Here is a 16,796-nt window from a genome sequence, read left to right on the forward strand (position 1 = left end):
TGTATGTGTCGTTGTCTACAGGATGAGGAAGTGTCAGAACTTGCAGTGGATGCCCTCAAAGATGTTTCTTCAGAAGCAAGGCAAAGGCAAGAAAGACAAGAAAAAGAACAAGTTGCCTGAGAAGAAGGAGGGTCTCAATCCGGTAAAAGGACCGATATCAGAGTCTGGCTCTAAACCCACTCCTGCACCACCAAAGGAGGAGCCTCCCCGCAAAAAGAGTGAAACTCCTCCGCTCAAGCTGGGAGAGGAGAAGTCAAGACCGCAGCCATCGTCAAAGCAATCATCTCCAGCACTCGCATCTTCCCCTGCCCCAGTTGAACCGCCCCAGGCCCCCAGCACAGTCACAGCCCAGACTCAGTCTCCATCCCTGACGCCAGACACCAAACAGCTCTCTGTCATGAGCAGTGTCGCCAGTAAGAAGGGACAGAAACCACAGCAGTCTGTACCTACATCCTCCTCCTCCTCCTCCTCCTCCTCCTCATCCTCCTCCTCTTCCACTTCCTCATCTTCATCCTCGTCATCCTCCTCCGCGTCATCTTCAGCCCAGAATTCCCCCTCCCAGTCTACGCAGTCTCATCAGCCATCACAACAGCAGCAACGGCCTCTCACAAGTCAGGCGCCTTCAAAAAAAGATGCTTCACCCAAGATTCCTCTGAGCGAGCCCAAGAAGAAGCCCCAGCAGCACTCATCACAACAACAAAGCTCAACTACAACAGTTTTGGATACAGGTATAAAATAATTTTAAAAAACGGGTGGCACGGGTGGCACTTGTTTGTCCTCTGTTGAATTTAAAGTATATAGTTTATAGTTAACTCCATTTTTATTTGAATGTTATGTCCTGTCTCTTGCTCATAGCTGAATCAAAACAGTTGAAGAAGCCAACTTCTCGCTCTGTACCTCCATCCCCTAAACAGAGACCAAAAGACAAGGTAAGAAGTTTTTTTTAGATTTCCAAATAACTCACATCAAAACCATGAATGCTCATTGTACAGATCTTGTGTTTTTTCTGACATTGACCCTCCTGTCTCACTCTCCTCTTGTCTGATAAACACAAAAAGCCGCTGACCGCTAAACCCCCAAGCAGTAGTACTTTAAACTGGCTGAGCACTCCCTCGACTAGGGGCCAGACGAAGTCCAGAGCGCCCTGCGACGGAGTGCATCGTATCAGAGTGGATTTCAAGAGGGACCATGATGTTGAGAAGGTGTGGGAGGCTGGCGGCCTCAGCCTGCTCACCTCTGTGCCTGTCACGCCCAGGGTGCTCTGCTTCTTATGTGCAAGCAGTGGAAATTTGGAGGTAAAAAACTGTCATTGTGTTAAAGACGTGTTCTTCTATATAGTTTGTCCTTTTTTCAGAGCAATGGTTAAACCTATATTCTAACAGTTTCTCTCTTTCCCCAACCTAACTTTCTCAATGTGTTGTTTCTCTCCATATGTAGTTTGTCTTCTGCCAGGTGTGCTGTGAACCGTTCCATCTCTTTTGCCTGGGGGAATCAGAGCGCCCTCTCCAGGAACAGTTTGAGAACTGGTGTTGTCGACGATGTAGATTCTGCCAGGCCTGTGGACGCCAGTACCAGAAAACTAAAGTAAACCATTCAGTACAGTTCTGTTCATTTTAAAGCCGTACACAAAAGAAGCTTAGTGTAGAGTGACAGTGTGTAAAGGCCGGAGAATCTTCCCTAGAAAGAAGCTTGCTAGCCTTGCCAGCAGACAGCACTTAATCAGCTTCTTGGATTCATGCCATGATTTTATTATTTAGCTCAAGTCCTGTGTAAAATGTGCCCAGTGTGAGCCTTGGATTGTTGTCAGTTTAGAATTATGTATAAACATATTTGGTCTATGCAACACAATCAAACTGATGGTTTGTCCGTTTGGTATATGTTAATAAGTTCTATGTTAAAAGATTACTTGGTCATTGGTAATTAAGAACCAGGCAGCAGATGATCTAAACCGTAAATATTGGATTTCTTGCAACTCAAAACACATGATGTCTATCTAAAGCATTAAGTCATTTATTACTTTGATTGGCTTTTATCTGTGACTAAAGAACTGCCTCAGCAGCAGTAGATCCTTGAGCATGGCCTTGAGAGCCTGAAATCTCAGCTCATGGTGAGGGTATTGGAATTTTAAACTTCTGCTGATCTCATACAATCTGAAATCCTGCTTAAAGGTGCCCTGTGGAGTTTTCATGGAAACCAACAAAGTTTCATTTTCAAAAATTTTCTGTATCCTTGAGGTCTAACAAACATGATCAGTGGATTTCCTCCTTGAAAAAAACAAAGCCAATTTTTCCTGCATTGTTTACATCCAAGTTAACTTGCTAGCAGTCTTGTTCTTCCCTGCCTTTGCTGGCGCATTGCTGCATTTCTTGGCATGTCACCACCACGTGTAGATCAGCGGAACAGTGTGAAACCTTTGGCAGGAATGTGTAACATGTCAGCTGCATGCTGATGCACAAAACATGGACCCACATTTAAAAATTCTCCATAGCGCTACTAGTGGTAAAAAAAAAAACTCCACAGGGCACCTTTAATTCAATGTAAACATTATGTGCCATAGCCAGACAAATTGAGTGGACATCTAATGAAACAGTTAACTTGTACTTGGCTTTTTATTTCTAGTATTCATGTATGGCTCTTCATTTGGGGGAAAAAAAATCTGCTGGATTGCTGTGTGTGTTGCAAAGCTAATCATGTTGACCCAGAACCACAGGAAAAACTTGACTTAAGTGGCAGTCTGCAAAGCCCTGCCAAGCACAGCTCTGTACAGCTCACACTATCTCACGCTATCGCTGCATCGTAATGCTTTTGATAATGATGTTCATCCATTCATGAAGCCCACTTTGAATGTGCTCCACCATAAACTAGGGGGAGCACTATAGTCATCTTAACATCTGCATAAGATTTTAGACACACTGATCGTCTTCTGAAAACACTGTAATGTTGCATCAAACTCACTAATTTCAGAACAACACTGATTGGTTGAGGTGAATACTACAGGTCAAAACTAGGGGACATATTTGTATCTAGTTCGCTGTGAACACAACTGGGGTGATTGTTGGCCATGAAAAATGTTGCCTTGGTTGATATATAAATGATTTAATCTCACTTTTGGCCTCTGTCACTGTAGCAGCAGCTGCTAGAGTGCGATAAGTGCCGTAACAGCTATCACCCGGAGTGCCTGGGTCCCAACCACCCTACCAGACCCACCAAGAAGAAGAGAGTCTGGGTATGGATGCACACCACTCTCCCTTTAGACTCCTTTCCAACCTCTTACCTTTTATATAACTGCAACTTCACCAGGGTCTGATCAAACTTTAGCTTTTCTCTTACCTCTCCTTTGGTTCACACATTTTTCCTGCTCCTCAAGACCCCATTACTTATTTTCATGGGACCCTCTCACAGGCACTATCTATAAAAACATTTTACTCTCCTTCACACCATTCCTACTGTTTACACAACTGCTTGCAAGTTTCTGCCTTGTTCTTTTCAGGTTTGCACCAAGTGTGTTCGCTGTAAGAGTTGTGGAGCCACTAAACCTGGGAAGTCCTGGGATGCCCAGTGGTCACATGACTTCTCCATGTGTCACGACTGTGCCAAACTCTTTGCTAAAGGTAAGTGACAAGCATGTAGAGCCCGAAATGATGAGTCAGTGTATAAATTCACCGCTGATATTCTTTCTGAGATTAAAGGAGAATGTCTTCTTATGAATGTGACCTGTATTTTGAAGACATTGAAGTCATCAGTAAACCTGAGCAAGGACAACAGCTGAGTGGTCTAAACCCACTGTACCTGTTACCATCTCCTCTCTCAGGAAACTTCTGCCCACTGTGTGATAAGTGCTACGATGATGATGACTACGACAGCAAGATGATGGAGTGTGGCCGTTGCAATCACTGGGTTCATGCTAAGTGTGAGAATCTGACAGGTCAGTAGGCCCCAAAATAAGGCAGGTTAGAGGATCATTTAAAACACAAGTTTAGTGTTAGTGTTCCGTGCTGTATTTAGTATTAACTAGCACTTGTTTCACTTAATTTGCCTTGTCAGCTGTCAGTGTCTGTTCAGCTGACTGACAGGCAGTCCTGTCATATTGATGAGAGGCTGAAAGACGATAAACCTAATGACGGGCACAATAATGACCTGTCATCTTTCGCCTGTTATCCAGATGAAATGTACGAACTGCTATCAAAGCTGCCAGAGAGTGTCGCCTACACGTGTACCAAATGTACTGAGCGCCACCCGGCCGAGTGGAGGACAGCCCTGGAGAGGGAGCTACAGGGCTGCGTTCGCCATGTCCTCACTGCACTGCTCAATTCACGCACATCCTCACACCTGTTACGCTACAGACAGGTTAGATACATACCACTGTTGCTTCTTCAGCAGTGTCAGTTAAAATTGCTGTAATTTTTTGCCAGCGTTACCATATTGCAAACATTTCATTGAAACAGGATTATTTTTAAAGTTTGAAATTATAGTATGATTTGATTTTCATTCATTCTTTCAGTAGTGGTGTACATTCCCTTATTTTGGCGCTGCATTCATGAATACAGAGTAAACACTGATGGAAACACAGACATATTCATTTACATACCGCTGAAGCAGCAACCACAGCTAAACTCAGTGTGTAACTCTGACTTTTGGGCAGGCGGTGAAGCCTCCAGAGCTGAACCCAGAGACAGAGGAGAGTCTTCCATCCCGTCGTTCCCCGGAGGGCCCCGATCCTCCAGTCCTGACAGAAGTCACCCCCGCACCTCCTAGTGACTCCCCTCCAGACCTGGAGTCTGTTGAGAAAAAGATGGATCAAGGCCGCTACAATTCAGTGGTAAGCATGTTATCTTTTGAGCTGCAGCTCTGATAAACTGGACCTAGTGCAATTTCTGGAAACCATATCTAAAGTGTGCTCACTTTTTTATAGTCAAAAGCAGTTAATGTGTGTGTATATTTACTCTACATTTATCTAAGGATGGGAGAGATGTATGCAAGAAAACCATGTGCAAACATTTTGGCCTAATGATTTGATGTAGGGTCAGAATAGTGAGATTCAAACGCCATGACAAGCAGTCTGTATTTAAAAGAATGATAGCTTTAAAGCCTTGTGTGTAGTAGATTTCAATATTGTATGTGTCCTTGTCTCTTAAATCAGGTCTGTGCTGTAAAATGGTAAATTTACATAGGCAGCTGTAATGACCTTTCCACCAGCGTTCATCAGCACTTCACTGTTTTAACAATTACTCTCTGCACATGTGCGTCTGTTCATCCTTTCTCTCCCAGCTGGAGTTCAGCGATGACGTTGTGCGAATCATTCAGACAGCCATCAACAGTGACGGTGGTCAGCCTGAGAGCAGGAAAGCCAACAGCATGGTCAAGTCTTTCTTCATTCGGGTAAGAACTTCAGATCAACTCTGGATCATATGAATCGTATTAGTCGCCTCAGCACCACTAAAAACAGATCACACGTATTCACAAATTACACAGTGACATTAGGGCAGTTGTACACTTTCGGGTTATATCAGACAGTTTAACTGTCGTTTATGAAGTTACATAGGTTAAGCATCTCGTTTAAGCTATGGCAACATCAAGCTAAGGACCTTCTGTTGAGATACAGCATCACTAATCACCATCTTCCCTCAAATGCAAGTCTGTGCGAGTGCTTTAGTAGGCTGATAAGCAAACTTCATTGAATGTTTTCTGTTTCAGCAAATGGACCGAATATTCCCATGGTTCAAAGTGAAAGAATCCAGGTTCTGGGAAAGGCAAAACATCTCTGCCAAGTGAGTGTCTATCACACCGTGGTCAGTACAAGAAGTTGTACCTTTTACAGTGTTCAGTGTGCAGTTTCCAACTGGTCTGAGTAACTCATTACAGTTATATAAGCCATAATTTATATTTACCAGTTGATTCTAGATTACTTTTACAGTGTTATGATGTAATTACTTGAAAATGTTTTTGAAAATAATGTAGATTTATGGACTAAATTAAGTAGTTTGCAGTACAAGGTTGGAAAATACAACCGCAAAATCAGGCAGAACTACTGGACAAGAACTTCAAATGAAAGCTCAAACTAATATGAACAAAGTCTGGAAGGCAATATTTAAGCAACACCCGATAGCTGGCAGCGCACTCAGTAGTATTGTGAATTGTGTGATGTGCCATTATTTTCTAAACTTGTAGTGCAAGATATGTTTGTAATTACAGAACAGAACATTTGAATTTAATGCTCCTGTAATGTGAGCCCATCCAAACAGAACAACTGCAGTTTTCAAGAACTTTCGGTCTATAATTATTGAAATGAGGAGTAAGATGTGGTTTCTCTGGGAGAAGCTGCACCATCATCTGAGGGAACCAGAAGCAGTGAACTAATATTTATAAAATGTGTGGGCTGACTGTACCAACAACCTCTGAGTAAAATTAGTGGAAATAACAGCCAAGGGACAAGATCAGGATTTCATATGATAGTCACTTTATCTCTTTGAGTGGTTAAGTCGTGTGATGTTGAGTTTTGGGAATCACATCTTAAAAGCTTTCTCGGCCATGACATAAAAAAAAAATAAAAGACCCTTTTAACAACATAAGAAGTTAGTGACTGAGTGGATCAATGAAGTGTTTTTCTTTCAGCATGCCTTATCTCAGGACAATGACTTTGATTAAAGGTCCCAGTCAGGATTTAAAGCTGTGGTAATGAAATTGATTCCACAGTTTCTCTGATTTAATGAGCCCACTGGACTGGTGGTGAATATAATTAAGTAATAGATGATTGGGAGCCCAAACATTTAGAATATCACTGATTATGACCAAAGAATACAGGATCAATTAACCCCCCCCCCCCCCCCCCCCCCCCCCCCCCCCCTTAGCTGTAGTTAGTTGTCTAAACATGTGAGCACTTTCCTGACAGCAAATATTGATTTGTGCTCATGCCTTTACATCATTGATCAGTAATGAAATAATAAATAACTGATGCTGTTTACAGAAATGTCAGGCATTTGTTATTTATCATTTGACATTATTAGAAGGAATAGCTCATAGCCACCTTCTTTCCTTTCACTTTGTAAATTAATGGTATGGTTTTACTGCTCTGCATATTGGATTTTTTTTTTTTACACACTCTCTCACTCATTTACTCAACTCAACTCAGTCATTTGCTCACTTATATTTAACTATATTTAGCTTTCCCAGACCATTTAGTCCGCCTTTCCTCCAGGCATTGTGGGAGGTAAACCGTAACAGCGTCACATTTCACTTGAAGGCTCTTTGATACATATTTGTGGTCTAATTGTGATTTACTTGTCAGCTTGGTCTAGTATGTTATGAATCATTGCTTCAGTCCAGGAAACCAATGATCCATCGATTGGATCCTGTGGCCATCATTGGATGTTTGCCTGTTTAGATGCCTCTGCTTATTAAGTATGAAACTTCACATCACACTTGGCAACGCTCCTTGGATGTGATTATTTATTACTGGTGTCACTGCTCACTTACTGCTGAGAGTCTTTTTTATATCTTGTTCGGTGAAATCCTGGGATGTTCAGAGCAAGACATATAATCTGTGTGATAGTGTTGAGGGATTAAAAACCCTTGCCAACATCTCATGTATGTTGTTGAAAAAGCAACACCTTTCTTTAATTGGGGAAAACGCCACCCCATGCAAGGAAGCTATCATCTATTAATCTGAGGTTTGACAGGTAATGAGTGTTGTTTTGAAGTAAAAACAATCCCCACCACGCAGACTGTATTTCTTTGGGATTGTTCTTTAGGCTTTATCAATAAAACAATCACAAACGTCAAATGTATCATTGCTAGGGATGCACCGAAAAGAAAATTAAATAAGGTAAATTACAGGTGTCCATTTACTTTTAATGTATACATGTAATATGGTTTAAACTTTCTGTGAATATAATCCAATAATCTTATTTCCATCCTGTATAGACACCTTATTTTGAAAACGGACATTGTCACACGTGTATCCTCGCGCTAAATTCATTAAGTCTGACCCAATTTGATAAATAATGTTGTATGTGGTTCTCATATCACGTAACATGAAGACTTCATAGCCTCTCTTAAGGTAGAACTCTCATACATAAAAGCTTGAATACGCGTGCACTCCAAATTTAGGTGTGGCTAGCTTAATGGCCTTGACAGAAACACTCAAAGCGGGTCAGATCATTTGTTGCCTTTTCTAAGAAGTCAGCCACAGATGGAGTGGATGTGCTAGGACACAATTCAGCAGAACAGTGTCTGCAAACGTCAATTTTTGTGTCTTTCTCAGACACTTTAAAATGCTTCCACTCTGCCGACATGTCAATGTAATTGTTTGGTAAAATTTATTCTGTCTGTTGACGTATTAAGCGGAACACCAAAAGTGCTTTTTTTGCTATTTTCGGCCGATTAATTTCAGTGGCTGAACATTCGGTGCATCCCTAATCATTGCTAGTACTAATAGGATGTCAGTTAATAGTGCCTGTCTCTGTATGCCGTTGTTTCCCAGCAGTGGGCTCCTCCCGAATGCTGTGCTGCCTCCGTCCCTTGACCACAACTATGCGCAGTGGCAGGAGAGCCAGGAGCTTTCCCGCGCTGAGCACCCTCACCTCATGAAAAAGATCATCCCAGCTCCCCGGCCCAAGACCCCTGGTGAACCAGATTCTCCTGCCTTCCCTCCTCCTCATCTTCCATCTCTACCCCCACCACCCCCACTCCTACCGGGTAAGGCAATCTGCAAATAGGTGTACAAATACTTGCACACTGTTCTTGCACATCTCATCACTTGCCATCACAATCTTGGCGCTGTAGGGACATCACACAAGGTTTTCTTATAAATTAAAACTTTATTTCAGATCGTGAAGACAGTCCAGAGCTCCCTCCTCCGCCAGGCGTCAGTGACAACAGGCAGTGTGTACTGTGCCAGAAGTATGGAGACGAGAACACTAATGTGAGTCAGACATCTGCGTGGACTCTCTTAAACACACATAAGAATGTCTTTGTGTCAACTGTAACATGGCTTTTTGTGTTAGGAGGGTGGCAGGCTGTTGTACATCGGTCAGAATGAGTGGACCCATGTGAACTGTGCCCTGTGGTCTGCTGAGGTGTTTGAGGATGATGACGGCTCTCTGAAGAATGTTCACATGGCTGTCCTCAGGGGAAAACAGCTGGTAAGACACTTAGTCCGTCACACTCTATTTTCAGTGTATATTTACTGGACAGACACTTACAACCTGATGTACTTTGTATTCAGCGCTGTGAGAAGTGTCAAAAGCCAGGGGCCACAGTTGGCTGCTGCCTCACCTCTTGCACCAGTAACTACCACTTCATGTGCGCCCGCCAGTACCACTGCGTCTTCCTGGAGGACAAGAAAGTCTATTGTCCAAAGCATAAGGACCTCATCAAGGGAGAAGTAAGAAAATGTCATTGTTTACTAAATAATCACAAGTTCATTAAACATTTGAACTCTGCGATACAAATTGTATGCATAGCATATTGAAAGATGAACAAAACAAAACAGTTCTTAACACTCCACAAGTTATTTGAACTGTGTACCGTTTCTAATTTTTGAGATATGGTAATTTGTGCAAAGGTGTTTATCTTGTGAAAGTGCTGTATGTTCACTTGATATAGTCATCATGGCAGTTCCTGTCAACTACTACTACTACTACTACTAAAGTATGTTAGAACAAGGCCTTCTATGTTAACTATGAACTAAACTATATACTAAACTATGCTAACTATACTAAACTACTGAATCTTAGTGTTTCTCTCAGTCTCTCTGTGACACTTTTGCTGTGACCCGCTTAGCTACTCCTTTGGCGCCACTCATCTGGCATCATGCGTTGTCACGTGATTTTTCACCGCACGTAACTAAACGTAATGACGTCACCACAAGAGTACGACGCAATGACTTGAATGACAGAAGCCTTTGCTTTCTGCTGCAAAACAATAAAAAAAAATTTAAAATTATTTACCGCGGCCAGTTCGGAGGAAACCTCTAGCGCCACCAAGCGTTTTCACACTTAACGTGATGACATCATTGCGAGCAGACAACGAAAACATCAGCTTTTTGCTGCAAAAAGAATGAATGCTCTAGCTGTTATAGTTTTCATTTTAAATCCATTTAAATAGGATCATGCCAAGTTAACCCTTTGAAAACGGACCTCCCATGGACAGCCTCAAAATGGCCGCAGGAGGTCCGTTTTCAAAGGGTTAACTTAGTCAGTCAATACATGTCTCTTGTATAGATGAACCGTGCCAGGCTAGAAACTGTTATTTAATGTTCTAAATTTTCTCTTCAGCTTTCCTATGTTTGTGTATTTCTTTCTCTAGGTGGTGTCTGGGTTTGAGGTGACCCGCAGGATCTTGGTGGACCTGGAGGGCATCAGTCTCAGGAGGAAGTGGCTGGCAGGACTGGAGCCTGAAAATGTCCACATGATGATAGGTAGGTAGATTGCTGGTAAATGTTGGTTGATAAACGTCCATTTCCATCACTTACTCCCACTGTCTCTTGAATGCTGATTTAAATACCATCTTTGCAGGCTCCATGACCATTGATTGTTTGGGGATACTGACAGAACTCTCAGACTGCAAACGCAAACTCTTTCCTGTAGGATACCAGTAAGTTGTTATTTGGTTTTTTTAAACCTTTTCATTTATCTAAAAGTCTTCTGTTGCTATTTTAAGTGCCACCATTACTATTCTCTCTTTAATTTAAGTACATCTAACTGCTGGAGAAAATTGAATTTGCCAAGTTAATTGGGTCAAACTAAATAAATTCCCTTCTCTCCAGGTGTTCAAGGGTCTACTGGAGTACTTTGGATGCACGAAAGCGCTGTGTGTATACCTGTAGGATCCTAGTTTGTCACCCTCCAGTGGTAGAATCAGACCAAAAAAACATGATGGCTCCTGAGGAGAATCGCACGATAGCACACAGCCCACCTCCTATAGCAGGTAACATACAGACTATAGTGACCTCATATAGTTCAGGTTTACAGCTTACAGTATGTACCATATTTGGGATTATAATGTGTTAAACTAAACTATGTTTTGTGCAATTCTTTCATATTTAGACTTTCCTGATCCATTTGAATCCCCAAGGCGCTCTGACACCCTTTCACCCACTAACACCCCCAAGCTCAGGGTTTACACCAGGAACCGACACCCCAGCTACCCCCCCTGTCAGCGCTCACTAGGCCCCAGGCCCATGCCTTCACCAGGTACAAATATGCATTCCTTTTTCATTTAGAACAATTTTTTTTAAAAACAAAACATTGTATTATAGAATTACATATAAATGTTTGCAGTCTCAGTTTTCCACAGAGCAGACTCTATTTTAATTTCGCTTTATTATATTTTGTAGGAGGGACCTCTCAGCTCCAAAGCCATGAGATTGTGACAGTTGGAGACTCCCTGGTGAACCCCGGCATGAGGAATATTGACTCACGTCGCCACAGCTCCCCTTCTCTCTCTCCTCCACCCCACCAGCTGAACAGACAGAGAGGTGTCACCTCCCCACCTCAGATTTTGTCACGACCCCTTACCTTACCCCCTCCCCTCATCCCATCCCCTGCCAGAGACCCAGAAAAGTCCAAACACCCAAGCAAAGACTCAGCAAAGAGTCCAGTCCAGAGAGATGATGAAAGAGGTAGACTCTTCTCCGCAGACAGAAACAGACAGCAATCATCCAGAGACCAAGGGTTGAGAGATACAGACAAGGGGAGAGTGTCAAGTCAAGACCATGCTTCTAAGGATTCTGACAAGAATAGATCATCCAGAGAACTTGGGCAGAAGGACTCTGACAAGGGTGAAATACCAGCCAAAGAGCCAGAAAAGAGGAGACCGTCGAGTAAGGACTCAGGTCTGAAAGAATCTGAGAGGGGAAGACCTCTCAGTAGAGATCCCTTAAGAGACTCAGAAAAGGGAAGACAAGTAAACAGAGACTCTGAGAAGGGGAGACAGGCAAGCAGAGAGTCAAGTAATAGAGAAACAGAAAAGTGCAAATCATCCTCTAGAGATCCCAGTTACAAGGATATGGACAAAGCTAGGTCGCTCAGTCGAGATGCAGGGCTAAGGGACTCTGAGAAGCATAGGCAATACAGCAGGGAAACAGGAAAAGACTCAGGCCAAGGTAAAGACAGACTGTCTAGCAGAGACTCTGACAAGACTAAACCCCCATCTAAAGATTCCAGTTATAGAAGCACAGAGAAAAACAAAGACTCTGGCTCAGGGAAAGATGGTAACCCTGGCAGTCAGTCCAAACAGCCTGGAGGTGAGAGTAAGAGTACCAGACTGGCACCTGCAGGCTCAGGCCAGTCCTCCCCTCCTATGGGCACTGCTGTTCTCACAGGTCAGCAGAGAGGTGGCAGCGCCAAGCAGATAGACAAGCAAGGGAAACACGGAGGCAAGGACCAGGATGTTTCTGCAAGCCTCGGTTTGTTGCCTCGTCACCGGTCCACCTCCACCTCTAACATCACCCAGTCTAAGGACAAGCCCAGCTCAGGGAAGGAGAGTAGTAGTGGCACTGGAAATTTAATGCCAGCTTCACTCCATAAGGACGCTGTTGTTGGGAAATCTGGCTCCCCAAAGTCTTCATTTCAGAAGTCCAGCACACGGAAATCAAATGATTATTCATCAGGTCCAGCCACAGCAGGAACTATGAAGCCTCTGTGGCCGTCGAGGACGCCGGCAGAAGATGACGTTGTCAAGCGAGGCTCCATGCACCTGGCCTCCCCAGCTGCAGCCTCAGCTGCCAAAGACAAATACCCCAAAGTTAAGACAGCAGGCAGCAGAGAGTTGTCCAAAGACCGTGATAAAGAAAAGAGTCTCCAAAACAGCAACAGCAGCAACAAAATTCCACTTCTCAACAATAATACGAAAGCTACTGGCAGCTCCAACACACATGCTACGAACCCCAGTTCTCACAACAGCAGCAATAGCAAAGCTCCAGTGCTTGGAAACAGCACCAAAGCCCATGGGAAGGCTCAGGGGGAGAAGCCTGAGAACCAGGGAGGGGACAAGTCATCCTCAAAGACCAGAGAAAACTACTCCTGTACTGAGAGGAAAAACAGCTCCAGTCTGGATAACTTACAGCAGATGCAGCAGGGTGGTTTAGCTCCAGAAAAAGGAGTTAAGACCTCTTCCCAGTCTCACACCAAACCAACAACTAACCAGCTGCCGTTGTCCTCTAGAGAGAAAAAGAGATCAGTTAAACCCCCTGCTGTAACTCCACTGAAGACTGATATCAAGACTGACCCTAACGGGACCAGCACTGGCGGTATTTCTTCCTCCTGTCCCACGACCACTACCTCCACTGTCTCTCCTGCCGTACAGGGGACCCGTCGCTCTGCCCGCTCCGCTCTCTTCTCCTCACCCTCTGCCAGCAGCAGTGACAGCTCTGAATCGGACACACAGACTCAGACAGAGGAAGACGATTTGCGCAAGGAGCACTCACGAAGCAAGCTCCAAGCCCACCATAGCCTCCTTACTCAAGGCACCGAGGATGAGGGCGATGGCCCAGAAGATGACCACGACAGAGGCATGGATGATAAACATCACGAGGATGACAGTGACGGATCAGGGTCGGCCAAGCGGCGTTACCCTCGACGCAGTGCCCGAGCACGCTCCAACATGTTTTTTGGCCTCACACCTTTCTATGGGGTTCGTTCGTATGGTGAAGAGGACCTTCCGTTCTACGGCACCGGGGACGGAACCGGGGCTGTGGTTAAGAGGAGGTCTGGTGGCCGCAAAAAGTCAGCCGAAGGGCAGGTGGATGGAGCAGATGATATGAGCACCTCCTCTTCGTCTGGGGACAGTGAAGAGGATGAAGACAGTGGAATGAAGCAGAGAGTTAAAGACCCTTACTACTACAACTTTACCCGGACAATAATTAACCCCGGTGAAGGCCTACCGTCTATAGAAGGGATAGACCAGTGTCTGGGAAGGGGATCCCAGCTTCAACGCTTTCTAAAAGACGAGGAGCAGCAACAACAGAGGGCTCAAGGAAAAACTGAAGAGGACATGCTAAGTGCTTTGTAAGTACACGTTATTTTGATAAAATAATTGTAAAACATTTATTTCTGATTATTTTCTGTTGTCTCTAATAATCTGACATCTTTGCTGGGTTTAACAGGACCTTAGGCAAGCAGCGTATTGGCCAGCTCGATGGCGTTGATGACGGCTCGGAGAGTGACACCAGCATCTGCACCACCAGCACCACAACCACTACTGCCACCTCCTCTTCTGCGCCACACAAGAGCACTCCTAAGAGAAGGGGCAGAGAGAGGCACATCGAGAAACCTGTCTCCCATGACTCGAGCAAGGAGGCTGACAGCAGTGGCGGAGCAGTGAGCGGCAACACACGAGAAGGCAGAAAGAACCAGAAAGAAAACTGTCTTCCTCTAGGAGGCGGAGTCAAGTCCCAGCCGCAGAATCAGGGTCAGGATCCTCTCGAGGCCCAGCTGTCCCTCAGCACAGACCTGCTTAAATCAGACTCCGACAACAACAACAGCGATGACTGTGGTAACATTTTGCCATCAGACATCATGGAGTTTGTCCTCAACACACCTTCCATGTCAATGCAGGCTCTGGGTCAGCAGTCTGAGCCATCCTCCTCGGAGCTGCTGCTAGATGAGGGCTACGTTGGAGTGGATGTCAACCGGCGCAAAGACATTTTGTTTGAAGACTTTTCCCAGCAGCTGCCCAGTGCTGAGAGCGGAGGTGTAGTGGAGAGTAGTGTGAACAGCTCCATATCTGTAGAGGAGCCATACCTTCCTCTGGAGTTGCCGTCTGACCTCTCTGTCCTCACTACGCGCAGCCCTACTGTCAGCACCAGTCAGAACCACTCTGCCGGGAGTCTTATTTCCGATAGCTCGGAGCGCCCCATGCTGGGCTTGACCTCTGACCCGGAGACGATCAGCAGAGAAAAGAGTGGGGACAAGAAAAGAGCTGGGCCAAGTGTGTCACCATCAGAGAATCAGCACGATGCTACAACTTTGGGAAACAGGGACACGCAGGTCGCAGAACGTCACATGACTCCTGAGCAGTTTATTCCCAGCCCTGCCATTGGCCAGGTGGTTGAACCGTCAGGTAACCAGGATGTTCCCAGGAGTTCTGGTACCCCTGGTTTGCCAAGTTCTCCCTCCTTGCCTCTTCAGGGTCAGAAGTACCTCCAGGCATCAGCTTCTGCTGCTGCAGGCAGCCCCAGTCCAGTTCCTGGACCACCCCAGGGTCAGGTTTCCAGCCCAGCAGTCATCAAACCAGGGCCTGATAAGCTCATCCTGGTCAATCAGCAGTTCCAGCCTCTCTACGTTCTTCAGACCGTCCCTAATGGTGTCACCCAAAAAATAAGTGCCACAGGAGTGATGGACACTAGTTCTCCAGCAGTGCTGAGCTCTATGACACTCACCACAGGGTTAAATACCGGTTTATCCACAGCCCAGCCAATATTTTCTGCAGGAGGCAAAGTCCTGGGCACCATGCCTCACCCTTCCCAGATTCACGCCTTTACAGGAGCCACACAGACAGGCTTCCAGACAGGAATTCCCAGCACCACCTCAGGTCTTCTCATTGGGTTGCCTTCCCACGACCAGTCCCAGATTCTGGTCACAGAGGCTGGTCGACCGCACGAGTTGTGCCCCAGTGTTGCCATAGTGTCCAGTCCCTCCTCCCTCACTTCTTCCCCGACTGTACTCGCCTCTGCTCATGGCAAGAAGAGGCCTATCTCTCGTCTTCAGCCAAGAAAAAGCAAAAAGTTGGCCCGCTCGCGTAGCCAGCCTACTCTGGCCCCATCTGAAGTGGGGCCTCCCAACATGACCCTCATTAACCTGTCTTCCCCTCAGATTACTGCCAGCATCTCCGGCCAACCTGGTGGCCTGGTTGAGCTAAGCACCCTCTCCACTTCTCAGCGCAAAGTCCCAAATATTATCAAGAGACCAAAATCAGGTGGGGTTATGTACTTGGATCCCACTGCTCTCCTTCACCAGAGGATTCCCGGTCCTGCCCAGGCTGGGATCCTGGGTCATGATTCCTCCACACACCTTATACCTTGCACAGTCTCTGGTCTCAGCCCCAGTCAGTCAGTGTTGAATGTTGTGTCTGTGCCCCCTAGTGGCGCTGCTGGCCTTCTTGCACCAGGATCAGTCTCCCTCTCAACCCCTGTCCTTAGCTCTGCTGAGATCACGGGGCCAATTAGCAGCCTCCTGTTTAAAGCAAGTCCTCATGGCTTGGGCTTGTCAGATCAGCCAATGGTCCTGCAGTCAGCAGGAGGCGCTCCTCTGATGTCACAACTCAGCTCCTCTGTGCAGACATCCATAGCCAGCAGCATCTGCGTCCTGCCCTCCCAACAGACTATCAGCATGGCTGTCAACCAGCAAGGAGAGGCAGATGGCAGTAATATTCACTTACAGCATCAGTCACAGCCTGTTAACAGAGTCCAGACTGTGGACTCCAGTCCACAAACCACTGTTACTTTAGCTCATGGCCCTCTAAGCCCCGCTAAGGGACGTGTTGTTGGCGTGTTTACCCAAACCACCGCACACTGCCAGAGCAGTAGAACAACTCCCATTTCCAGATCATCAGAACAAAGGCGGCCTAACTCCACCACAGCAGTTGCAGTTTCAAGAGCAGAAAAGGGCAAACAGAAAACGAAGAGGAGCAGGCAGAGTCTAGACACAACCAGTGGGAAGAAGCTCAAGGCCTCTCAGGCAGAGGAGCATCACAGCAACCCTACAGGGCCACTTCACTCAAACCCAAGGTGAGACAGTTTGGCTGCTTGAGCTGTACTGATATTGTGTTTTTCAGTTTATTCCTGTTTACATGAATAT

At 45.5% G+C, this 16,796-nt stretch overlaps 1 protein-coding gene across 1 annotated transcript in view; it reads left to right on the forward strand.

Annotated features, from left to right (window-relative positions):
* Nucleotides 1-16,796, forward strand: part of kmt2a (lysine (K)-specific methyltransferase 2A) — a 40,530-nt gene that overhangs the window by 15,452 nt on the left and 8,282 nt on the right. Inside the window, exons 6-26 of the mRNA XM_046072886.1 lie at nt 22-728; nt 856-929; nt 1,059-1,295; nt 1,438-1,584; nt 3,131-3,226; nt 3,491-3,611; nt 3,812-3,925; nt 4,163-4,347; nt 4,643-4,819; nt 5,269-5,379; nt 5,695-5,768; nt 8,480-8,694; nt 8,826-8,920; nt 9,003-9,140; nt 9,224-9,382; nt 10,306-10,417; nt 10,515-10,593; nt 10,766-10,926; nt 11,046-11,192; nt 11,336-14,006; nt 14,105-16,726. Coding sequence (XP_045928842.1) covers nt 22-728; nt 856-929; nt 1,059-1,295; nt 1,438-1,584; nt 3,131-3,226; nt 3,491-3,611; nt 3,812-3,925; nt 4,163-4,347; nt 4,643-4,819; nt 5,269-5,379; nt 5,695-5,768; nt 8,480-8,694; nt 8,826-8,920; nt 9,003-9,140; nt 9,224-9,382; nt 10,306-10,417; nt 10,515-10,593; nt 10,766-10,926; nt 11,046-11,192; nt 11,336-14,006; nt 14,105-16,726 — 8,442 coding nt within the window. The remainder of the gene's footprint in view (nt 1-21; nt 729-855; nt 930-1,058; nt 1,296-1,437; nt 1,585-3,130; nt 3,227-3,490; nt 3,612-3,811; nt 3,926-4,162; nt 4,348-4,642; nt 4,820-5,268; nt 5,380-5,694; nt 5,769-8,479; nt 8,695-8,825; nt 8,921-9,002; nt 9,141-9,223; nt 9,383-10,305; nt 10,418-10,514; nt 10,594-10,765; nt 10,927-11,045; nt 11,193-11,335; nt 14,007-14,104; nt 16,727-16,796) is intronic.

Source organism: Micropterus dolomieu, linkage group LG17 (assembly GCF_021292245.1).
Source record: "Micropterus dolomieu isolate WLL.071019.BEF.003 ecotype Adirondacks linkage group LG17, ASM2129224v1, whole genome shotgun sequence".
NCBI classification, from domain to species: domain Eukaryota; kingdom Metazoa; phylum Chordata; class Actinopteri; order Centrarchiformes; family Centrarchidae; genus Micropterus; species Micropterus dolomieu.